The following is a 24,163-nucleotide window of genomic DNA, read 5'->3' as shown; positions in this document are numbered from 1 at the left end:
CCCATTGCACCACCACAGAGGACTAAAATGGGACCTCAAAGGAGGATGGGAATATATGTTGGTTTTGATTCTCCCACCATCATAAAATATCTCGAGCCAACTACAGGAGATCTGTTTAAAGCCAGATATGCAGATTGCCGATTTGATGAATCGGTATATCCTAGATTAGGTGGTGAGACAGACAAGCTGGTAAAAGAACTTTCATGGAATCAAACATCTACACAATGGCAAGATCCTCGGACTCTAGAATGTGATTCAGAGGTCCAAAGAATTATACATTTACAAAAGCTAGCTAATCAATTGCCAGATTCCTTTGCTGACCCGAACAAAGTTACCAAATCGTACATACCAGCTTGTAATGCACCAGTACGAATAGATGTCCCCTCAGGGAAAAGTCAAGTTGCTACAGAGTCTGACGCACGTAAGAAACGTGGCAGACCACCAGGTTCCAAAGATAAGAATCCCCGGAAGTCAAAGAAAGGTGCAATGATTGAAACCGGGATTCAAGAGAACACGGATACAGCCTCAGCTGATACTTACCCTATCGAACCATCTCAAGAGGTTTGGGACGCCAAAACTCAAGGTTCTGAAGGGATTGATAATAATGAGATCTCAATCAATTATATCATATTTGGTTCTCTATGGAACAGAAAAGATGTCGACATCAATGAAACTTTTGCATACAAGGTAGCACTTGAGATTGCGCACACGCAAAAGGATCTAGAACCCACGTCTATAATTGAGTGCACTCGTAGATCAGATTGGCTGAAATGGAAAGAAGCCATAAACGTAGAGTTGAATAGTTTAAAGAAACGGAATGTGTTTGGTCCGATCTTAAGGACACCATTCGATGTTAAACCAGTGGGAAAAAAATGGGTCTTTGTGCGTAAAAGAAACGAACTCGGCGAAGTCGTTAGATACAAGGCACGCCTTGTAGCACAAGGATTCTCACAGTGACCCGGAATCGATTATGAGGAGACTTATTCTCCAGTGGTGGATGCAACTACATTTCGATTCCTCATAAGTCTGGCCATAAGAGAAAACTTAGATTTGCGGTTAATGGATGTTGTAACCGCATATCTTTATGGACCACTGGACAGTGAAATCTATATGAGATTACCAGATGGTATTGAGCTCAAAGATAAGCATGCATCTCGTGATAAACACTGCATTAGGCTGAACAAATCCTTATATGGACTGAAACAAAGCGGACGTATGTGGTATAACCGGTTAAGCGAATATCTCATCAGAGAAGGCTACGAAAACGATCCGATCAGTCCATGCATCTTCATCAGAAAATATCAAAACAAAGGATTTGTAATCATAGCAGTATACGTGGATGACTTGAACATCCTCGGAACATCTGGTGAAATCGCCCAAACAGTTGAATGCTTAAAAGCAGAGTTTGAAATGAAAGACCTAGGCAAAACTAAATTCTGTTTGGGATTACAACTTGAGTACGTCAATGACGGAATCCTTGTGCATCAATTGGCATACACTGAAAAGGTACTCAAGAGATTCAATATGGACCAGGCCCATCCATTGACCAGCCCAATGGTTGTGAGGAGCCTTGGATTGGATAGTGATCCATTCGGTCCAAAGAAGGACGATGAAGAAATCCTCGGTCCTGAAATACCATACCTCAGTGCCATAGGAGCATTAATGTACTTGGCTAGTCACACTAGACCAGACATCTGCTTTGCCGTGAGCCTCTTAGCTCGCTTTAGTTCGTGTCCAACTCAAAGGCACTGGAACGGTATTAAGCACATCCTTAGATACCTTCAAGGTACTAAGGACTTGGGATTATTTTATTCTAACCATAACAAGGATGGTCTAGTTGGTTTTGCTGATGAAGGATATTTGTCAGATCCGCACTGTGCCCGGTCTCAAACCGGTTATGTTTTCACGCATGGAGGAACAGCCATATCTTGGAGATCCATGAAGCAGACTATTGCCGCTACCTCATCCAACCATGCGGAAATCTTGGCCATCCACGAAGCTAGTAGAGAGTGTGTTTGGTTGCGGTCCATGACTCAGCATATCCGATCAGATTGTGGTATGGACGAAGATAAGGAGCCTACGGTGATGTATGAAGACAATGCAGCTTGTATCGCTCAACTCAAGGACGGCTACATCAAAGGTGACCGGACGAAGCATATTCTGCCCAAATTCTTCTTCACTCATGAGCTGCAGAAGGATGGTCAGGTCAAGGTTCATCAAGTCCGATCAAGCGAAAATTCAGCCGATCTATTCACCAAATCATTACCGACTTCTACACTCCGGAAGCTCATTCATCAGATAGGATTGCGTAGACTTAGAGATCTACAGTGATGCCTAAACCAGGGGGAGTAATGCGTGTTGTACTCTTTTTCCTTCACCATGGTTTTCCCCACTGGGTTTTCCTGGTAAGATTTTAATGAGGCAACGTTCCCCAGCGCATTATAGAGATCCCGGTTTTGTGACAGGCACGGTTACCTTGTCCAATGGGGAATGTTATAAACAAATGGACTTCTAGTAACCGGCCCATTAACCATCAGGTTAATGTCTCATGGCCCATTAGGGTTTCTAATACATTAGTTATGTAATGTATATATACACTGCTTATGGAAATAATAAAATCAGAGTTTTTCCCTTAACAAATACAAATATTTTGTTTGGTTTTGACTAATCTTTCCGATTCAGAAAAAGAATTGAATCGATAGTTTGGCTCTTGACTTATTATGTTAACTTATAGATTCAATCTTTAGTTTCAATTAGGATTTGGTTAAATCCGGTTTGGGTATCCTCTTTAGGCTGAGACTTGAGTGTTTCAATCCATGACGGGTCAAATTAAACCCGACCCGAATCCGGAAAAAGGGTGATCTATTTTTAATTGCGCCAACAAAATTAGGTCTCCCGCAATAAACCCTCGACGACGTTCTTCTGCCGGAGAGTTTCGCAGTGACGGAGAGAGTTCTTACGGCGACTGAGTAGCAATGGCTGATCGGGAGAGAAGTGGCGGAGATAGCAGCAGCGAAGAGGAAGATCCCAAGTGGAAAGCCGCAATCAATTCGATAGCCACTACCACCGTTTACGGCGCCTCCGCCACGAAACCCGCAGCTACTCAGTCACATGAAGATGGAGATTTTCGACAAAAACCTAAAAAGCTAACACATGCCCAGATCAAGGTTAGTCATTACTTGGACGTTTCTCATATATAATGCCAATTTCATGTACAAGTTGCTCTTTTTGATTCCGTAATTAAAATGAAGTAAGCTCTGTTTAAGAGTTTCAATTGTTAGTGTATCGAGTTATAATTGCAAGACGTTGTCGATGGAGTTTTTGATCAGAAAGTTGCAAAATTTGAGTGGACTTGAATTGAGTTCTCAGTGTTTTGGGTTCTTCTTAAACTCTTGTTCATGGTGTTTGCTACTGTATCTCTATCTCTAATCTTTGTTCATGCTGATGTATAGTTAGATATGGCTTCATTGAGTTGATTTTATTGTTGCTGATAAAGATAAGGCCTTGAAAACAGGTGAAGAAGCTTTTGAATGAAATGGTGGAGAATTCTTTAGACTTTGTGAAAGACCCTATCAATGTTCCCGAGGATAAACCCGAAAGTGACTGTGGAGTACGATTGTTTAAGCGGTGTTCTACTGGCATAATCTTTGATCATGTAGGTTAGTCAGCATCTCCCTCTCTCTCTGAGATTCCAGATTCTGAATTTTGATTATTATTAGGGAATTGTTAATTAGTCGAGGAACTTATATTCTCCTGTTAACCAGATGAGCTTCAAGGACCCAAAAAGAAGCCTAATTTACGCCCTGATAGAGCAGCTCAAGGAAACTCTAAAGAGGTTATTTAAAACACGTTTTTGGCTTCAAGCAGTGTCCTGTTTTTACCTGATCATGAATCTCTATCAGATAGCTAATTGGTTTTTTCTATGGTTTGCTGCAGTTTAAGAAACGAATAAAATCAATCGCTGTTGATGGGTCTGATGTTTTATCTGCTGCTATCGAAGCGGCTGCAAAAGCCTCAGCTAGATTAGTGGCTAAAGAAGCGGCTGCAAAGGCTAAAGCTAAGAAAGAGGAAGAAAGAGTCGCCGAATTGAAGAAAGTCAGAGGAGAAAAATGGCTACCTTCGGTTGCACGGGAATTGCAGGTAATTTACATGGTCTCATCTTTGTGTTTCATTCTTGTTTATGTTGTGTTCATGAACTTAAACAAATCTCACTGCATGTTTATTTGCAGCTAAACAAGAAACCAACATGGAGATCTGCAAAATCGTAAAGATTCATCTATCTACTGAAGCTATATCAATTTTGGAGGTAAACGATGGAAATCTCATTACTTGAAGGAACATAGAATCACTCTTGGCTACAAAAAAATATTACGAAAGAAGATAATGTAAGAGAGAGGGATCATTTGTTGTTGATGTAGTGAGAGTGAAGTTCTTCAGAGATGTTATCACCTTCGTTGTCTTTGATCCAAATGAAATCTTCTAATCCATCATAAATCTCCTCGACTTCATATGCATTTTTCTTACCTCCTTGTTTAGATGATGAAGAGAACACACTCTTTATCCCGTTAATCAGTCTTTTGCCTAGACTCTTCGATTGCGGCTGCTGCGGCGGCGGCGGAGATGTTGTTCCTCCTCGCCGGAAAGTCGTGCTCAGTGATGAAACCGATCCTCTCTCTCCTCTCTGCGTCTTGTTCACGTTATTGCTCGATTGGTGGACGCAGTGGAAGCTCGCGGATCGAGCAGAATCCATCACGCTCCTCGACTTAGACTCGATGATCCGTTCTGATCTCTGTTTCTCCGATTCTTTCGATATGAATCTCTTCATCGCGTCGAGCTCTTTCTCCAAATTTTGGATCCTCGAGCTCGTGGAATCCATCGCAGCTCTTAGCCGGCAGTTTTGCCGCGCCGCCGTGTCTCTTTGGAGAAGCGACCCGAGCGTTACGGAGGAGTCTCTCGCCGCCGCGGAGGCGATCTCTCGGTGTCTGTCTCCGGCAGAGGAGGCGACGGCGTCGGCGGCAGCTATTATCGAGTGGCGCGTGTTGAGCTGCTCCTGTAGCATCGCGCGTACGATAAACCTCAGGGGCATTTTGGGGTTTTGGACGGCGTGAAGTAGTAACAGCGGCGAGAGTTTGTCGCAGTCTATCGAATTACATATCTGAACCTTCTCCTCCTCCGTTATCTCTCCGTCATGCTCCTATAAAATTTCCACCCAATCATAAGACGACACGTAACATATTCAAATGACGAAATTAGCCTCTTTACGTTTACCTTCAAATAAGCATCCACGATTCGGTAGAGCAAATCGTGGCGCGGGAAACGCTGCTGCACGGCGTCGGCGACGACGACGAAATATCCGGCGGGAAGTATAACGGCTTCCTCGAGAAACTCGTTGACGCAGTCTCCGTCTCCGAATTCCGTCAAAGCTTCGATGCATCTTCCGACTAAAAACGCCGTCGTTTCCGACTCCGGGAGCAAGGCGAGGCATGAACGGAGAACGATCTTGATGTAGTCGACGTTGGCGAAGACGATTCGTCGGAGATAAGACTCCGTTAAGTTTCTCAGGTTAGCTCTAACGCCGTGTCCTCCAGCTTCCGACGTCATCTGAAGAATCTCGACGGCGACTCTCAGAGAAACGACATTGAACGGCGTTAATTCGATGTGAGCGCCGTAACAGAATGCGGTTACTAACGAGAACGTTTCAGCCGTTATGTTTAACGGCGGTGAGAGAGTTAATTCGTTAACGCCCGTTAGGTGGCGTTTTAAATAGCCACTCTTTCTTGACAGAGGATCCTATGGGATAATAAACATCACAGACAATAAAAATCAAACCTTTTTGCTTATTTGCAATAAATGTGTAATTCTTCTTTTTTCAAACCTTTTAAAATTAAAATATGAACTTCAAAATAAATATATAAAATACCAACAATTTTGCGGCTTTCCCTTTGAAAATCGTTGAAATTTGTGTTGATTTTGATGAGACAGAGTAAAATGGTAATGTCCGAAATTGGCAAACAAAAGTATGAAAAATGTAACCTTATGAAGATGGAACCTTGTGCCTCCCACATGTACCAACACATCAGGTTTAGAGTTATTAGCTAACGACCTGAATAAAATATAGAGAAAATAATAAACATAGCAAACAAATAACTCCCATAAAACTGAGAAATTCAAATGCTGTAAAGTTTGGTAAAAAAAACATTACCATTTATGGACTCTAGATTCAAGCTCCATTGAAGGAGAAGAGAGATTGATACGTGGTTGAGGAGAAGGAGACAAAGATGAAGAAGAAGAAGAAGAGAAGGAAGAAGTGTGATCCACGTAGTCTTCTTCCTCATAGATCGTGTCTACAAACCCTAAATTTGTCCATCGCTTCATGTTTTCTTTAGAGAGTGCGAGAGAGAAAGAAGATGAAAAGAAGAGAAAATATTTGTGTGATCTCAGAGAAGATTCGAATTCGCCGGTTAGGTTTTTGAGAGTAAAGAAGAGAAGGAAAACTCAGCAGTGAATTGGCAGCAATAAATGTGGTAATAGAGGAAATAAATGATTTTTTGTGATCGTTATTATATACGTGAAAGTCTTTAAATGCGTTTTCCTTTTTTTCCAATAACCTTCTGTTTCATATAGAGGGACCACGTCCACATGCTCCAGAAGTGTTTGGTCTTACATTCAAAACTTCACGAGATTTCAAATTTCATTAAAATAAGTTAGATTGTTGTCTGTATATATACAGTACTGGTGCATTAATCTTCTATCTAGATCGAAGTTCAATTGGTTTTGTCCTGCTTGCTAGCATATTTGTCGTAATAACAATCCCTACCAAAGAGAAAAACCAGCTTAATTGTTCAATGTGAGGGAGGAACCTAAAGTCACCTGTTATTACGGTCATCTTTTGAAGAAATTATGTGCCAAAAGTTAATATTTTTTGTGTAATGCAAAAAAACTAGTTCAACAAAAAATATTCTTATGATCATACCCTCATATTTTGTCATCCTAGCTTTTAATTGCATGATTAAACTTTTAAAGTCTTTCGATGTAAAAACATATATCCTTTTGAGTCTTGAGTAAGGTTAAAAAAAAAAAAACATATATATCCTCTTGAAAAATGAAAGTATTTATATTCTTTAACAGGGATTATTAGTTATATGGTATTTGATATCATGCAAAAATTATGTTTTCCTACCAAAAAATATAAGTTGCATGATATAACCAGGCTCCTGTAAATTGCATGATTAAAACTTGAGAGATACCAATTATATAACTGCGAAATCGTTTTTTTTTTCTCTCTTATCGTTACTCAGCTCTGATTATATCTAAGAATCCTAGGTTGAATATATATGCTTGTGTGAATACTTAAATTCTAGCTGTCGCTTTGACTTTTGAATTCATATACTGTACTATAGTCTACTATAGATACAAAATAATTTCAGACTCTTTGAATATTAACAAAGATTTTAGCTATGGCACACAATGTCTGTGACTACTGACTTGCATGATTTATAAAACTACATCATCATCATATGATAAACCTACTCATATCTTTTTCCCCCGATAAAACTAGTCAATTATCGTCTACCACATGAGAGAGATTCACAATCTTTAATTTTTGACCAGACCAGTTTTCTCTCTTATAAAGAAACGAAGAATTTCAAAAACTTTATGGGCCGAGTGTGAAGTTTATATTGGTCTCTCAAGAGAGAAGTCTCATAGAAGCCCAAGCCTATTTCATAACAAAAGCCCTAAATATTCGTGTAAAACCTAGCTCTGTGTACTTACAATACTATATAAGCTTTGTTGACACTCACAATCGCTTCCTCCTTCACAGAAACAAAACCCTAGAGAAGAGAGAGTTTCTCAAAAAACCGGCGGCGAAGATGAAGTACAACCCTCGCGTGACCTCCTCTCGCAGGAAGAACAGGAAGGCTCATTTCACTGCCTCATCAAGCGAGAGGCGTGTGATTATGAGCTCGCCGCTCTCCGCCGACCTTCGCCAGAAGTACAACGTCAGATCTATGCCGATCCGCAAAGACGACGAGGTCCAGATCGTTCGTGGGACGTACAAGGGACGTGAAGGAAAGGTCGTTCAGGTTTACCGTCGCAAGTGGGTGATTCACATCGAGAGGATCACGAGGGAGAAGGTGAACGGAACCACCGTGAACGTCGGTGTTCAGCCGTCGAAAGTGGTGATTACGAAGCTGCGTCTCGACAAGGACAGGAAATCGCTCTTGGAGAGGAAGGCTAAGGGTCGTGCTGCTGCGGATAAGGAAAAGGGAACCAAGTTCACTTCTGAGGATATTATGCAGAACGTTGATTAAGAAAGAGAGAGATAAAATCTTTTTAGAACTTTCCCAAGAAGATTTTTCGTAAGGTTTTATCTTTTTTTTTTTAGTGCTTCTTTTAAAATTTTTGTTTTTGTCGAATGTTTATCAGTGTTTGCAGACATGATGAGAGCCTATCTTTTCGTTTCAAAACTATTATGAAGTATTTATCTCTTTTGCCATTTTTGATTATTTTTTGTGATGCTTTTCTATATGGATGTTTTGCTTGTGGCTACTCTCTTTGTTGCTTTGTTGAATGTGGTTGAGATTGATGCGGATAGGAATTGTGGGCTTGTGATTATAGTGATAGAGATTTGATAGTTTGAGTTGTTGATTTGGTAACTTGGTTAGAAATGATTGGAGCATTGTTCGTTGATTATTTGCGTTAGATACGTGTTTTACAGTGCTATGCATCTGTAACCTATTGGTATAGTTTAGCAGCTAAACTTTAGCTGTGTATTTGCAATTGAATCAGTCTTTGAAAGCAATCATTTCCATTTATTGAAACTCTTTTCTGAAAATCTTTGCATTTTCAGACTAGATTGTTTGGTGAAATGAAGATGGTACTTCATTTCTTATGAACCCTTGGCATGGCATAACTTGTGAATTTAAAAGAAATCAATTTCATAGCAACCAATCATTAATACTGGAATTTCGTGATGTTTTCAATCTGTAAACACGGTTTCTGATTTTAGCTACCAAATTACATTTCTAATTTACTCTCAACAAGGGTTATTTGCACTCGCTTGAACTTACACATGTTGCTCCACTCGTTTCTCGCTTCCGAATATCTCTTTCTCTAATAAAAAACATTGTTATACCATTGTTTCCATTGTGCTCTTAGAAAACAATCCCCAGAAGTAAAAACAAATCCGAAAACAATATTTAGAAGATGATCTTCCTCAATCTTCCTCAATTTGGTATGTACACATATTCCTTGAGCGTCTCTCGATCCATAGTTAAAAGCAAACAGAAAAATGAAGAATTTTACTAGGAAAGAAAACAGTGACGAAAACAGAGACAAAATTGTTTCATTGAGCGTGTTCATGAATAGACTAAAAAGACAACTCCGAAAAGAATTTTCGACGGAAAGATTACACCTCCCGAGCTCATTATTCAAAAGAAACAACGGTACCCAAAACTCCAAGTCTCAACAATGGCATACGAGAGAAAAACGGTAGTATGTCTCCATTGTTTAACCAAATGTTTTCAAGGTTTAAGAGCAAGCGAGAGACCAAACCTTGGGTACTTGTCTAACGTCTTGGTATCAATCTCACCTGAGATTGTCACTGTCGATTTCGGGAGGACCTCATGTTGCAGAAGAGCTCCAAGCTTACCGTTACTGTTAAGCTTAGCTTTCACATTCGTCAAGTGATCAACCGCATACAATCCACCAACAGTAATTATGTTCTCATTCGTAAAGATTTTCCTGAAAATCTCTCCTACTATGGCGCTTCTCTTCGACTCATCTAGGTGTTGCAGATAAGAAGCTTTGATTGAATCTGCTTTATCTCTCCTGGAAATTTCCAAAAAAAAGATTTTCAATTGTATACAAAACAAAAACAGGCTCTCAGATTTGACTAATAAGGAGTCTTTAATCATATCTTACAATATCACAGAGGCACATTTGTCTGGCATTGTGAGAATGATTCCAAAGTTGTACTTTGTGAAAGTTCGAGATGTGGTGTCATATCCAGCTTCAGCACCGAATGAGATAGTTGGTGAGCCAAGAGTGGCTGTTACATCAATTAGAGGGTTTTGTTTCAAAGCTGCAATGGCGGTGACTGTTGCGTGATCATGGAAGTATTGAACCTCCAGCTGTAAATCGCAGTTGACATTTTGAATTCAGAAGGCTGAAGAATCGTCACAGTTAGGTAAAAAAAGAAATTCGAAACTGGTGATAACCTTGCTAGAGTTGTAATGAGGCACTTGGAAGGAGGCAATGGCTTTTGTCGATGGGAGGATCTCAGTGAATGTAATGGTTGTCAAGATCTAGCCCAAGTGAAAAGAAAAGGTTAAAGACATGGTTTTTTTTTTTACTTCTTCTAAAACAAAAGTTGTTAAGCGGATCAAACGAGGACTTTACATTCGAATCAGTGTCGATCTTGACATCGAACAAAGCGTTTCTGTACTTGTACTGTGTAGCAACATCAGCAGCATGTACTACTCCTTTCTTAAGAGTAGTGGAAGTAAGAGCCTATATAGAACAGTACAAGAAGACAAAGGGTCAGTGAATGCAATGCAGCCATTTCAGCGAGTAAAGTAGCTGATAATCCAATATTATTAGCTATTCATGTAATTGTTCATCAGCTTGTTATTGCTACTTGCAATAAATCCAGAACTGAGTCGATTCCTAACCAAATGACAAAAGAACAAGCCGCTTATCAAGATCGACTTCGAATTCAATCTATATATCAAACATCAAACTAATATGCTTCCCAGGATCATCATGTTTCTCAAATGCCTTCAAAATTCTCAAACACTTGTTGACTCGTCGAAATTTTGGAAAAATACTTGTTGCTAAAACCATATGAAACCACGCATCAATGTGAAATCGAAAATCCTGCAAACTAAAATTGGGAAGAAGAACATGATCCAGACTCTAAAGCCATGGCACTGTTGAATCGGGAGGCTCAAACTTACCAAGCCAGAGACACTGTTGGTGGAAATACTGAATTTCTGATCGGTACTGTAGTCTCTCGTCAACAGATCTAACACAAAAGGAAAACATACGAAATCAGCTTACGAGGAAGCCAGATTTCATCAATCTACGCTGAAACATCAATCAACAGTTTCATAATCATGGCGATATTTACTCGAAATAAAAAAAAACCACTGGGGATGAAGAATGTAAGATTTACCTTTCGCTTTTTTGCCGATGTCGGCAAAGAGTCCCGGTCCCTTACTCATGGTGATCGGAGAAATCGAGAGATCGGCAACAAAGATTTCAGGAGTACAGAAGTTGCGAGAGAGAGAATCCAGAAGGTGCAAATATGGAGGAGGGTGGAGTCAAGAAGATAGAATTATATATAATAACATGCTAATCGTGAACAGAAATGGTTTCGTGGTGTAGTTGGTTATCACGTCAGTCTAACACACTGAAGGTCTCCGGTTCGAACCCGGGCGAAGCCATATTGTTTTTTTTTTCTTTTTCAATAAACACCATTGTGGCGAGCCCATTGGGCTTTTAGATGGCTCATCTACTACAGCTTACGAGAAAGCCAGATTTCTTTTTTTTTTCGGCTTCTCAATGAAGTTTCTTTATAGTTTTGATGTTTTTTATATGTAAATCTTGTTGTGATATTGGTTTGAGTGAATTGAATCTTGGTTCCAAAGTTTTTTATTTAGTAAATAAAGTATTACAAAAAAAAAGAGAAGAAGATAGAGAGAGTGAAGTGGGTGAGCACAACCATGGGCCTTAAGAAAGTCTCGTACCGTCTTTTTTAAGTCTCGACCAAATCCCATCCACTTCCACCATACATAACAAACCACGTGTCTCAACTAAAATAATCTAACCAATGAAACTTGACAGCTTAGCTATGACCAAACACCACACATCACAGGTGAAAAGATTCGCTATGGCCAAACCTTTAAACTAACTCCGAAGAGATTGGCAAACACAAAAAACTTCATCAACAACACTTGTCGCATTTTATGCCTCCCTCTCTTTAATTTATAGCTTTTACATAGTGAAATACATTCCTCAATCAAGCATTGTGTGTGATTTACAAAAGTAAAATATTGTTACTTGTATCATCTTTTTAATAACACAAAGATGTAAAATCTTGTGGGGATGATTTTTAATTTTAGTAAATATTTTTTAAGAGTTAATTGATTATTCATGTAGATTTTGTTTTTGTAATTGTCCTCTTTCTCGAGTATATATATAAATCCTTGCTAATAATAATAAAAGAGAATAAATTGAACTAGATCAGCTCATGATTTGGACTGCTACCTATCGCCAAAACTGGCACAACTTTGATAAGTACTTTAGTTTTCCATCTTTGTGAATGTGTTTCTTTTTTTCGGATTCTCAATAAAGTTTGATGTTAGACTCTAATACATATATAGTTACATGATTTTTCCACACCGCAAATCATTTTAAAATAGTCATTCTTAGATTAAGCATTATAAGAAAATAAGCTGGTGTTGTTGAAAAAGATAGCTTTTTTTCAGATTCTTTTGTCGTTTATTTATCTTTAAAAACATTTTCACATATTAGCAACGATCATACATACTTAATCTGGATTTTCATGTTCTTTATATGTTTTATGGATATCTCTATATATAAATAATTTATGTATACAGTAAGCTGTTAAAAATGTATGTAAGTAATATATTTATACATAATTATGAAAGATGGGAAATAGGATGAGATATTAATGGATATGGAGAAATAAAGAGAAGAAGGCACCACTTGATCACTTAGAGCCCACGTTCCCACTCTTAATCACCCAAAAATTATAACAAAGACGTGCTCACATCTCATCTCACTCCCCTTCACCAGCTCACTTCACTCTCTCTAATCCTTTTTATCTTTCTTTCCTCTTTTTTGTTTCTTTCATAAAAAAAATTCTCTCTAAATCATCAAGAGACAATATGGCTCTCGAAGCTCTCAATTCTCCGACCTCCACCACCACCACCACTGATCCTCCGTCGTTTCTAACCGAGCCCGAAAATCTCGATTCATGGACCAAAAGAAAACGCACAAAACGCCACCGTATGATAGATCAATCAAACCCTCCTTCTGAAGAAGAGTATCTTGCTCTATGTCTCCTTATGCTCGCTCGTGGCTCCTCCGATGATGATCATCATCATCACTCTCCTCCTCTTCCTCCACCGTCCGATCATCACCACCGAGACTACAAGTGCTCCGTCTGTGGAAAATCTTTCCCGTCTTACCAAGCGTTAGGTGGACACAAAACCAGTCACCGGAAACCGGTTAGTAATAATAATAACAGCAACGACGAGGGTAATAACAACAGTAACGGTTCCGTTATTAATAACGGAAATATTAGTAACGGTTTAGTTGGTCAAAGTGGGAAGACTCATAAGTGCTCTATCTGTTTCAAGTCGTTTCCTTCTGGTCAAGCATTGGGCGGTCACAAACGGTGTCATTACGAAGGTGGTAACGGTAACAGTAACAGTAACGGTAACGGTAGTAATAATCACGGGTTTGACCTGAACTTACCGGCTGATCAAGTATTGGATGTATTTAGCGATCAGACACTTGGAAAAAGTCAACTCTCCGGCGAAGAAACAAAGTCGGCGTTATGATTTTTTTTTTCTTTTTTTAAATTTTTTTACCGATCGGCTATAGCTAGTGATCGATCATTAGCTGAGATGCTGAGTCTGTAATGAAAATGATTGGAGTGGACTTTGGATTATTATTAATTTTCTTCTTTCTTACGTATACGAAAAGGGAAAAAATCTTCAAATGTTTGGATTTTGTTGGGTTTTGTTTATACAAAGTAAAAAAGGGGGATATATTTGGATTTTTATTATATTTTACCTTGATAAGAAATAATAATTAAAAAAAGAAATGGAATATAATGAAACTTCTGTTTCTTGGAAATTTCCTTCTGTTTTTTTTTCCCATTATTTGTTGAATTTTTCATTTACTAATTCCGCAAGCAAAGGAGCCACTTCTGTGAATCTGACAGTCACTCCCAGCTTGAAGTGATCTGTTCCTTACGATTAAATATTTAATTAATCATTTTTAATGTTTAAATAATCAATTTCTATTTTGAACTAACATGTTTTGATAGGAGAAATAGTATTAGTTTTGGTTATGTTTGTATTAATTATTGAAGTAGCGATAGATCGGTTAGTAGTACCTAACGAAGCTAATCCTTAAGTGTCTTGTCGTCTTTGATTACTATTATCTTTTAATTGGTTGGCACTCACACTTCCCTCCACGCTTTAAATTATATTTTTATAAATCTGAATTATTTCGTTTTCATGAGTTTTTTGGAGTCTATTTATTATTATAAACTTGTTACGAAATATCTTACACGTCCAAATCAATCTCAGTTCTTATGTAGTAATCTTCTAAGAAAAAGATCATTCCGAAGAAAATTATATATATATTGGGTATTCTCTGAATTAAATGGCCATATATACAGACAAATACTTGACTTCCTTTATGACACTGAAAATTGACTTCTTTACCTTTTTCTCAACATTTAAACTGTATCTCTGAAATTTAAAATGTTGATTCCAGTTTACTTTCTAAAATAATCACTGAAACAAATTCTAAAATTAAGTTGTCCATGTTGATTGTCGAATCGTAAACCGGCTGAAATCTACAATTGTGTCCGGCTGAAATCCCTAGCGTGACTCATAAATCAGTTCTAATCGGGGTTGCCATGGAAAACATCAATCGTGAAACATTTTCATATCAGCATTTTAATCAGAGATTTTCATTAGAAATATAGGAATTCTAGCCAATTGGCAAATATTGTCTTGTTCATAGTTGTAGGCAAACTTAAGAATTTCACCAATTTTCTTGGGTAAATTGTAACTTGCAAGTATGTTAAGGGGCCTAAAGCAGTCGTATGATCCAATAATATCCAAATTACTTTTGCAGTGGTTCTGCTCATATGGTGTAATGCACCAACGACTCATTGTTTGGACCATAAGAAATCTGTAGCAGATCCCATAGTGGGTCATATCTAATAGGTGATAAAATTTAGCCCAACTATATGAATAGCCCAGGTGTTAATTTTGAATCAGAACTCTGCGTGAAACAGATTTTGGAACAAAGGAAGATTTGTCTAAATATGATATCAATATATGTTATAAATTTATAATACGGTAATTCAAAGCTTCTCCAATTGGTCCACAGCCAAAAGCTCATAGGTGCATGTTAGAGTTAGAAAATGTTAGACGATGTATAGACTTAGAGATCTGCAGTGATGCTACAATCAGGGGGAGTAATGCGTGTTGTACTCTTTTTCCTTCACCATGGTTTTGTCCCACTGGGTTTTTCCTGGTAAGGTTTTAATGAGGCAACATTCCCCAGCGCATTATCGAGATCCCGATTGAGTAGCTGACCCGGTTCACTCGTCCAAGGGGGAGTGTTATAACACATATCATATATGGACTCTTATACCGGCCCATTAGGCCCATCAGGGCATTGTACTTAACCTAGATTCCCTATGTACTCTATATATACATTCCAGTGATTAATAAAGTTTCTAAGTTTTCACAACAATTTACTTTTTCTTTTCTTTTTATAATTAATGAGTAATTCAGATTTTTACCATTTAATTATTTCCATACCTAGTAACCGTCGAGTAGCCATTTTTTAATCGGTTTAAAGTGTAATACCATTTCGATTGACCTTTTGAAAGTAGTTAAAAAATAATTTCACTTTTGAGGATAATTGATTTTTGATTTATACCTACATAACAACTCCTTAAGTCCTTAGTAAATGTGGAATTCCTTGGGTTGGGTAACTCTCACTGATTTTGGATAATTTATCATCATCTCCTTCTTTCTCTTATGAGTTAGAATGTAGACAATTCAAGTAATCTTTCCTTCTGAAAGTTGTGTATCGCCTCTAAAATTTTAAATTTTTGATTTCCACACATAATCATTCGTTATGTTTGTAAATTCCATGTTATAAAATAACATCACATTATCTTACCACATAAAACACCATCTGCTGTTCTTGATCAAAGCTGTGGAGTTTCAGTGGTGTGGATCGACTGTTTAAATGTCTAAACAGATGTGATATTTTAGAACCCGTAAAGTTCAGTGATCATTTATGAAATTTCAAAGATTACTAATGGAATGATGAAGTCATGGGAATTAAATAAATATATACAGACGGCGGCATTCAGTGGAAACTTGCCTAATTGCCGAGTAGGTAAGGACACCCACGTAAGCCATCATAACGGCGCCGTTTCACCGCATTACCAAATAAGAGAGTAGAAAGCAGACTGAAAGTAAAGATTAATAATGTATGCTTATTCTAATGTTTGATTTGGTCACACACGTGAGATAGCATCGTAGACAAAAGCCTCTCTCTCTACTTCTAAAATATATTTTTTCATATAGAAAATTATCAAAAGCCCTTGAGGATGATTTAAGGGTCAGATGGTGGATTTGCTTTGTTGAAAGGTCAGCTTAGACTTAACCCTAAACAAGACGATTTTATTGGTTTAATAAAGTAAATTAATTGTTTACAAAGTCTACGTATACATGAACCATAAAAGCAGAGATCAGTAGGAAATGGATGGGTTTTTTTTCTTTTGTGGAGAAACAAATTTAGTCTTTGACAAAAAATAAGAAGACAAAATTAGTTTAACGAGGATTGGATAAGTATATAAATCTTGAATTTAAGTAAGACATTGCATTTGATAATCTACGCTAATCGCCCATCTACACAGCTGAGAAAGTTGTGTATGAATCAAAAACTTGAAAATTCTACAATAATGTCAACCTAAAGAAAATTTATCGGACCATAATGTCAACCCAAGGCTATTTAAGTGTGCGCAACTGTCATCAAATACTCGAGATCGTTCACGCATGACGCAACATTCACAAATCTATGAAATAAAAAAGAAAATATGAATATAATAATTTTTGTGAAAGAAGTAAAAAAATAAAAGAACCAATGGTTGAGGAGGCACAACTATTCGCGGAGACACGGAGCCGTTCGCACCCATCACCTTGGAATCTCTCTTTTCCTTCTCTCTCTCCTCATCACCAACTAGTCAACAACCACACACCATGTCCTTTTTCTTTTATTTTATTATTATTTTCATAAACGTAACTAAACAAATTACTGAATTAGTAGTAGTAATTCATTTTGTTTTGCAATATAATTTTTCTTGTTACTCAAATTAATTATATAAAATTCAATTCATCTCCTAATAAATATGCTAAACAACATTTATATATATAACTATATATGTTGCAGTGGTAGGCATTTTATTTGTAATTTTATCCAATTAAAATAAAATAAAATAAAACCAAGCATGACCCATTCCTCTACACAAGTATCATAATGTGTCTATATATATATATACACATTGGTCTGCTTCAGCTTCCAAAAACATTCAATCCCTTGTCCCACTCTCTCTCTCTCTCTCTCTAAGTAAATATCTATCTCTTTCTTGCACCTAAAGCAAATCTTCTTCATTTTCTTCAAAAAATTCATGTGAATCTCCCAGATAATAGCAAACCAGGAGAAAGAGAAAATATATTACATTTTAAATTAATCATATTGAATCTGATCAATAAAACATGAGTTGCAATGGTTGTCGTGTTCTCCGGAAAGGTTGCAGCGAGAATTGCATCCTCCGTCCTTGTATCCAATGGATCGAATCCCCCGAAGCTCAAGGCCACGCCACCGTCTTCGTCGCTAAATTCTTCGGCCGTGCCGGTCTCATGTCCTTCATCTCCTCCGTCCCCGAATCTCAGTGCCCTGGTAAGTCTTACTTCTAACCAAAACCAAAACCTCCTTCAGATCTCAGCTTGTATCATTTTCCCTGATCTTAGGGGTGTTTTGGTCATTTACAGCTTTGTTCCAGTCCTTGCTCTACGAAGCATGTGGGAGAACTGTGAATCCGGTTAACGGCGCCGTCGGGTTGTTGTGGACGGGGAATTGGAATATCTGTCAAGCGGCGGTTGAGACGGTTCTTCGCGGCGGTTCCTTGAGACCGATCCCGGAGCTTCTTACACGCGGCGGCGGAGGATTCGGGGGGTTTCCGTCTCCTACTTCCGACGAAGCATCCGAGATCTGCACTGAAATGTTGAATGATTCCGGTGACCGGAATATCTACCACCACTCTCGATTCTCGAGCTCTAGATCCAGATCGACGGCTTCTCCGCCGAAACGTAAACGATTAGCGTCGGAGCAACAGCAACAGCAACTAAACCACTCGTCGGAGCTAGATCTCTCTCTAATCCCTACTTTTCCGATTAAGGAAGAAATGGGTCGACCGGAAACACCGTCGATGTACTCAGCTGAATCCGTTACGACGGCGTCGTTTGATAACTCCGCCGGTGAACGGTTCGTACGCGGAGGAGGAGAAACGACAAAGTTGCTCAACCTTTTCGCGTGAACGGTGTCGTTTTTGATTTTGGGGTTAAAATGTAATTTTGAGTAACTTTTTTTTTTTTGGCCCTTTCGTGGAGTAATATTTTGGGAAATGTGGCACACCGGCTATTACGTTATTTTTTTCTCCCTACTTAATGAGAAAAATTAATCAAAGTAATTAAATTAATTGAGAGAATAATGATAATCCGTCGGTGGTGTAATAATTATACTGTTTTACTTCATAACCATTATTCTCCTTAATTTTAAGTTTAAAAGATGACGATGATAATGTGTACGATAAATGATAATTATTGCTATTAATTTACTCTTTGTTTTTATCGATTTATTCAACATTAATAATGATAATAATCACGGATGAAATCAATATATACATAATGCATACACATCTTCCAAAATAAGAAGCACCGGCCAATTCTACGCACCCAATATACTTCGATTCTTTAAGGACCAACATGTCGCGTATACACACATGATTATAATATGCTCAACTTGGTATTAATTTGATAATTATCTTCATTGCTCCTCGAATATATAAACGTATATTATCTCCGGGTTTATTGTCATAACTCTTTAGCTACATGCATAAAATACATAATAATAGTCTCCGAGATACGACAATTATTACTAATTGATAATGTATTGTATTTCTTCACTCACTCACGACGATCTTGAGGTCTTTTTTAACATCCCAAAATTTTAGAATCCTCTCTTCTAATGGCATGTCTCACGTCTTCTACCCATATCAATGTCAAATACAATTTCTATGATTGGCCTACTTAATACTTGGAGCATGAAAATATAAAACCTATAACTGAGAAAACAATTAGGTGCATGCATTACATAAGTACATCGTATTAGTATATTATATAAACGTAAAATGTATGTATATAATAGATATGGATTATATAATGCATGTAGTTGGATATTGAACCAAAAAGTTGGGGTTATAACTTATAAAGGGAAAGCTTTTTGGGGAGAGGCGGCTTTTGGACGACGCAAAGAGCCGTTTTTTCCACGCCTTACCCTCATGGAATCTTTAAAAGCAATCTTTTTCATTTTTCTTCTTCTTCTTCCTCCTCGCATTTTGTTTTATTAAAAACTAATAATACGGTATTTCTACTGTGCTTTGTGGATGATGGCGTCGAAACAATGAAATAGGCCAATAACATCCTGAACCTATAAATAATTTTGATTAGGATTCGTGAATATCAAACTAATAAAAACACGATTTTTTTTTTTGTAACAAGGGTTTTCTATCCAATGATTTTCTACGATTACAACATCATATATCGTAGCTTAATATATATAATCGTGGAGTCATTGTAAAATATTAGTCATGACAAAGCATAAAGTTAGATTTGGCGTTGGTAACTCAACCGATAATGATCATTTAAGCTAGGATTGTGTTGGCGAGGTCCCAAGTTCGAAATTCAGTAATGAAGAAGAAACTGAAATATATATATTTAACATGATTTGATTTTAAAAAATAACGATGAAACTTCAGCATATTTGTATGAAAATTAATCCATCACATAATTCATCGAACATAAATAACTTATATGTTATATTTTTTTTATCGATGATATTTAAGACACTCATATTGTTTATTTGAGTTATTTATTAGAAAAAAGTTTAATTCGGATCCTTAGAAAATAGAAACATAAAACATATATGTTGCACATCAATGTGACTTTTTTTGTAAGAAAATAAAACTTTAAAACATGTCAAATTTTATCCTAAAAAAGAAATGAAAGATGGATTGAAAGGACTCAATCGAGGATGGATTTTTGTTCGAACAGAAGAAGTGATTTGGAAATCTTACGAAGTGGGTCTTACTTAAAAGTTAAAATACACTTTCGACCAACCACCATTTGGCAAACAAATGCTTGTGGTCCACGTCACTCTCCCTTCTTTTTATGACCACCAGACTTTTCTTTAGATTAAGTTGTTAGCATTTTCAGTTTTGTCCGTTCCCTGTTTCTCAAATCCTATCATCAACAAACCTCTCAGTTTTATCAAGCTTTCTTAGTTACGATAAAAAAATTAAAATGATTTGTACGCAAGAACATTGTAGATATATAACCTGTAGGAAAAAAAATGTATATATTTAAGGATTCATAAGTTTTCAGTTAAAAAAAAAGGTTTCTAAGAAAATATAACTATAAACAACAAAATACATGATACAGTTTGGTGTTCCGCGATATGAGGATTTTAATGAAAGATCTTCTCGAATATTGAGATGTGAAAGTGGGGACTTATTTACATCATCCAACTTTCAATCTCCTCCGTTAATTACATCTAATTAGTGTCTAATCATGAATTTCAAATTTTATGGAACTAAATGTTTCTTTTCTACTTTAATGGAGCTAATGATACTGGACGACTATCTTATACTTTAATTGACGAATAAGATATAAAATAATTTGGATAAACATAAGTCCAACATATAAATGAGAATAAAATAACATTAGCGATAGCAAGATTCGTGTTTCATTCAAAAGCCACGAGTAGCCGCAGTTTCTGATGGGCCCGATACATTCATCACCTCCTCCACTTCAGTCGGTGTAAGTCCACTTGATGTTTTCTAAAACTTTTCGAACACAAACAAAAGTTTAGTTATTAAGAATTTAAGCGTAATAATGAGTTTTTTTAAGTTATTAAAAATGAGATTTAATCTATTAAGAAAAACCTAGCCGACAAAAAACAACTATAATAGAAAAATGGTAAACGTAAATATTTTGGTTTTGTCTTGGAAACTAATTGTAAAATTTTTCGTTTCAGAAGTACTTAAGCACCATATTTTTAAAATTTTCTGTTCTATTACATACTAATCAATAGTTTATGTTTCTAATAATATTACAAATTATTGTATAAATATATTTGTTTACTCTAAATAAATCACAAAAAAAATTAAAACCTTATGTTTGAATTTCTCGTTTCCAACTTAGAGTTTAAATTGCTCCATTAGATAAGGATTGAGTCATTTTGATATTAAATTTATAGTATCATTGGAAATTATACTAATGGTGATATATTTCAAAGCTGGTAATCAATTTCCTCCCTTACAAAGTTCCGAATGCTAGCTACCTTCTAGAGCTTCTCTCATTTGAAACCCACTCAACGACCAATATAGCTACCTACATTTAATTAAACGCTCATAATAGTACTCATCATATATGATTGTGAAATATTTTTTCCATATTCCAAAATTATGGTGATCAATAAAAAAATCACGAAGGTGAATAAACAATAAACAATATGCGCGCTGTGGAACATCAAAATGATAAAACGAAAAAATTAATAAAATCTAAAGACTAAATAGAATATTAAATCACTAATCAATAACTCAAAATCGAGGTGGCACCCATAAATCTTGATATCGTTATTTGCTATTTCAAGAGTTAACATTTTTTTTTTCCTGCGGATCAATATCACAAATTCACAATCTATCTAACAATTGTTATTGTTATCAATCGAGATTATCATAAAACTTAGTCTACATTTTTCGTCCATGAACAGGCAGATTTAGGGTTTTTTGTGATCTTATTCGAGTAAGGAGAGGACACAAGAGCTATCTTGCCCCTTCAAAGCTTTCATTCGCCGTACATATCTTTACTCATCGGATATTCTTTTGATAACGCAAAAAAAAAGAGTTTGACAAAAAAAAAAGATTACTCAAGTCGTTTTTCTTTATCGATTCTTCTAATGTCTGATTGATTCAAGTTTTATAGTATGATTGAGTAAATAACGTCACAAACATCTTTTGCGGATTGCGAATCATAATCTTTTGTGAAGGGTGTTTTTGTAAATGTCAACGAGACTTTGGAGGAGCGGATCGGTGAAGATTTGGGAGAGATCGCGACAAGGACTCTTAAGTTAAGTGGATCCGACACGTGACTTTCACGTGACTGGTTCCCTCATCGCTGGAACATATTATCCACTCTTTACCTTTGGGCCCTACAATAGCGTCCGATATTTGACTAATCTTTTTTTTTTCGGAATATTATAAATAAAATTGTTGTCTTGTCACTCTTGTGAATTTTACTTTGCTACGTTACTAATCATCTAATGACCATTAATACCGTTGGTCAACTGTCAGTGACTAATCAGTTAATTGAACGGTCTCTAAATGTGTTTTTACTGCAAATTAGAAAACGAAAGGCATTAACAGGAACATGAGTTTCAAATTCCATTGTTCACTTCTAAATTAGTAATTGTTGGAGAAAAAGTGAAAAATTAAGAGGATAAGAGCATGTCCATTAGGGATTCATGGCTCGAGTTCATAAATATTTTAAAATTAAAAAAAAATAATTAAAGCTCAATTATGAAAGATCGGTTCGATGATTTTAAAGAACCCAATTCTTATCCAGGTGGTACGATATGATTGAATGATTTTTTTTTTAATTTTCGAATTTCAAAAAAAAAGTATTTTATAGTTCTGGATAAATATTTCAGAGGAGTTCACTAATCATGGTCTAAGTATAATTTTTTTTACTTTCCAATATAGTATGGCAATGGCAATGGACATGCTCTCAGTTTAGCAAAAAAAAATTAGAAGAAAAGGACATGCTCTCTACTTGTATATTATCGGAAAAGAAAGAAGTTATTACAAATAATTTAATAGCCCAGATGGGCTTGAAATTTCACTATGTAATATTTTGATTAAGCCCAATGGACGATACTTATGAAGCTCCGTTAGGTGGCTCGTGGGCATGTCTAGTTAATCGAAGTACAGTATATGTTACGTTATTCTTTCTTTTTTTTTTTTTTTAAACGGCATCTGTTATGTTATTCATCGTGCGTAAACTGTCTGTCGGAATTTTCGACTATTTTGTATAGTGATGAGATAAATGAACCAATGGGAGAGAAGAGAGCTCGGCTTCCTTCTGTTGCACGCAAGCAACATTTTGCGGTGTAAAGTGGGCAATTTGCTTGAAGACATATAAACGCTTATATAGATACACTACAAGAAAATAGAGATTTAGCGACCTCATATACAGTTGCTAATTAGTCGCTAACACTAAATTTATGACCGAGTTCCGACTAATAACATCAGTCGCTAATATTGAGTCGCTAAATCAATTAATCGCCTATCAGTCGCCAAATACCGACTGAATAACAACTAAATGTTGACGAAGTTAATCAGTCACAAAGTAGTCGTTACCTTAGCGACTGATTGACGACTGTTTTTGCGACTGAATGGCGACCATATGGTTCGATAATTGAATGATATTTGGTGCAATTTAACGACTGTTTTGCGACGTATTTATGACTGTATTCCGACTGATTTACGACTGCATTGCGACGGCTTCAATAAATGAAAACAAAATCTAGTTTTACGATTAGATTCTTCCAAATCTGATAATTTGAATCCATTCTACATTTTAAATAACAATTTAACAGCAAAAAAATATTCAAATGTAAAATGCAAAAAGTCATTATATTACATAATACCATTGTTTAAAAAAAAGACATAAAACCATTGTTCCAAAAGGTACTAAACAAAGATCAAATGGTTACATACTTAACCATTGAGATAAGTTCAAAAGAGTGAGCCGAGATACTTAAAAAAGAGACATAGAAAAACCTTAAGAGTGAGTTTGATCACTTGGAAGAGTTTGATTTGCAGCCAAAAAATCCATGAACTTTGGATCAGTTTCAGTCAAATACTTCTCCACCATAGATAACTTGTCCAGCTTGGCTTGTTGCTCTGCTTCACGCTTGGAGTTCTCAGCCGCTTGTTCTTCTATTTTGCGATGAGCTTCTTGTAGCTGCT

At 36.6% G+C, this 24,163-nt stretch overlaps 6 protein-coding genes and 1 non-coding gene across 7 annotated transcripts; 5 read left to right on the top strand and 2 right to left on the bottom strand.

Annotated features, from left to right (window-relative positions):
* Positions 1 to 2,888: 2,888 nt before the first annotated feature.
* On the top strand, positions 2,889 to 4,483 carry LOC18021291. Its single transcript, XM_006404029.2, has 5 exons — positions 2,889 to 3,167; positions 3,515 to 3,659; positions 3,765 to 3,835; positions 3,937 to 4,140; positions 4,230 to 4,483. Exons 1-5 carry the CDS (start codon positions 2,976 to 2,978, stop codon positions 4,266 to 4,268), a joined length of 651 nt encoding a protein of 216 aa, XP_006404092.1. The 5' UTR covers positions 2,889 to 2,975; the 3' UTR covers positions 4,269 to 4,483.
* Positions 4,299 to 6,426, bottom strand: LOC18021289 (BTB/POZ domain-containing protein At3g49900). Its single transcript, XM_024158084.1, has 4 exons — positions 6,203 to 6,426; positions 6,034 to 6,103; positions 5,269 to 5,790; positions 4,299 to 5,194 (listed from the first exon to the last, which is right to left on the bottom strand). Exons 1-4 carry the CDS (start codon positions 6,373 to 6,375, stop codon positions 4,400 to 4,402), a joined length of 1,560 nt encoding a protein of 519 aa, XP_024013852.1. The 5' UTR covers positions 6,376 to 6,426; the 3' UTR covers positions 4,299 to 4,399.
* A 1,379-nt stretch (positions 6,427 to 7,805) lies between these two features.
* Positions 7,806 to 8,499, top strand: LOC18021288 (60S ribosomal protein L26-1). The gene has a single exon (XM_024157886.1). The coding sequence runs from the start codon at positions 7,872 to 7,874 to the stop codon at positions 8,310 to 8,312; it is 441 nt and encodes a 146-aa protein (XP_024013654.1). The 5' UTR covers positions 7,806 to 7,871; the 3' UTR covers positions 8,313 to 8,499.
* A 783-nt stretch (positions 8,500 to 9,282) lies between these two features.
* LOC18021287 (mitochondrial outer membrane protein porin 2) lies at positions 9,283 to 11,290 on the bottom strand. Its single transcript, XM_006404026.2, has 6 exons — positions 11,177 to 11,290; positions 10,959 to 11,026; positions 10,402 to 10,512; positions 10,221 to 10,307; positions 9,925 to 10,133; positions 9,283 to 9,831 (listed from the first exon to the last, which is right to left on the bottom strand). Exons 1-6 carry the CDS (start codon positions 11,223 to 11,225, stop codon positions 9,525 to 9,527), a joined length of 831 nt encoding a protein of 276 aa, XP_006404089.1. The 5' UTR covers positions 11,226 to 11,290; the 3' UTR covers positions 9,283 to 9,524.
* Positions 11,291 to 11,373: 83 nt separating this feature from the next.
* On the top strand, positions 11,374 to 11,447 carry TRNAV-AAC. The gene has a single exon. It is a non-coding gene; the product is annotated as a tRNA-Val (tRNA).
* Positions 11,448 to 12,760: 1,313 nt separating this feature from the next.
* Positions 12,761 to 13,771, top strand: LOC18021286 (zinc finger protein AZF1). Its single transcript, XM_006404025.2, has one exon. The coding sequence runs from the start codon at positions 12,915 to 12,917 to the stop codon at positions 13,590 to 13,592; it is 678 nt and encodes a 225-aa protein (XP_006404088.1). The 5' UTR covers positions 12,761 to 12,914; the 3' UTR covers positions 13,593 to 13,771.
* Positions 13,772 to 17,375: 3,604 nt separating this feature from the next.
* LOC18021285 (LOB domain-containing protein 38) lies at positions 17,376 to 18,591 on the top strand. Its single transcript, XM_006404024.2, has 2 exons — positions 17,376 to 17,754; positions 17,847 to 18,591. Exons 1-2 carry the CDS (start codon positions 17,571 to 17,573, stop codon positions 18,389 to 18,391), a joined length of 729 nt encoding a protein of 242 aa, XP_006404087.1. The 5' UTR covers positions 17,376 to 17,570; the 3' UTR covers positions 18,392 to 18,591.
* Positions 18,592 to 24,163: the final 5,572 nt, after the last annotated feature.

The sequence above is a fragment of the Eutrema salsugineum genome, unplaced genomic scaffold (assembly GCF_000478725.1).
Source record: "Eutrema salsugineum unplaced genomic scaffold, Eutsalg1_0 scaffold_16, whole genome shotgun sequence".
NCBI lineage: Eukaryota > Viridiplantae > Streptophyta > Magnoliopsida > Brassicales > Brassicaceae > Eutrema > Eutrema salsugineum.
Note: the sequence above shows the minus strand (reverse complement) of the source record. Positions and strands in the feature narration are given on the sequence as shown.

Excerpts from the sequence above, each read along its gene's own strand:
- LOC18021291 (XM_006404029.2), top strand. The coding sequence starts at position 2,976 with ATGGCTGATCGGGAGAGAAGTGGCGGAGATAGCAGCAGCGAAGAGGAA. Across the intron at positions 3,168-3,514 it reads TAACACATGCCCAGATCAAG|GTGAAGAAGCTTTTGAATGA; the intron begins GTTAGTCATTAC and ends CCTTGAAAACAG. Across the intron at positions 4,141-4,229 it reads CGGTTGCACGGGAATTGCAG|CTAAACAAGAAACCAACATG; the intron begins GTAATTTACATG and ends GTTTATTTGCAG.
- LOC18021289 (XM_024158084.1), bottom strand. The coding sequence starts at position 6,375 with ATGAAGCGATGGACAAATTTAGGGTTTGTAGACACGATCTATGAGGAA. Across the intron at positions 6,104-6,202 it reads GAATCTAGAGTCCATAAATG|GTCGTTAGCTAATAACTCTA; the intron begins GTAATGTTTTTT and ends TATTTTATTCAG. Across the intron at positions 5,195-5,268 it reads TCGTGGATGCTTATTTGAAG|GAGCATGACGGAGAGATAAC; the intron begins GTAAACGTAAAG and ends GAAATTTTATAG.
- LOC18021288 (XM_024157886.1), top strand. The coding sequence starts at position 7,872 with ATGAAGTACAACCCTCGCGTGACCTCCTCTCGCAGGAAGAACAGGAAG.
- LOC18021287 (XM_006404026.2), bottom strand. The coding sequence starts at position 11,225 with ATGAGTAAGGGACCGGGACTCTTTGCCGACATCGGCAAAAAAGCGAAA. Across the intron at positions 10,513-10,958 it reads CCAACAGTGTCTCTGGCTTG|GCTCTTACTTCCACTACTCT; the intron begins GTAAGTTTGAGC and ends TGTTCTATATAG. Across the intron at positions 10,134-10,220 it reads CTCATTACAACTCTAGCAAG|CTGGAGGTTCAATACTTCCA; the intron begins GTTATCACCAGT and ends TGCGATTTACAG.
- LOC18021286 (XM_006404025.2), top strand. The coding sequence starts at position 12,915 with ATGGCTCTCGAAGCTCTCAATTCTCCGACCTCCACCACCACCACCACT.
- LOC18021285 (XM_006404024.2), top strand. The coding sequence starts at position 17,571 with ATGAGTTGCAATGGTTGTCGTGTTCTCCGGAAAGGTTGCAGCGAGAAT. Across the intron at positions 17,755-17,846 it reads CCCCGAATCTCAGTGCCCTG|CTTTGTTCCAGTCCTTGCTC; the intron begins GTAAGTCTTACT and ends GGTCATTTACAG.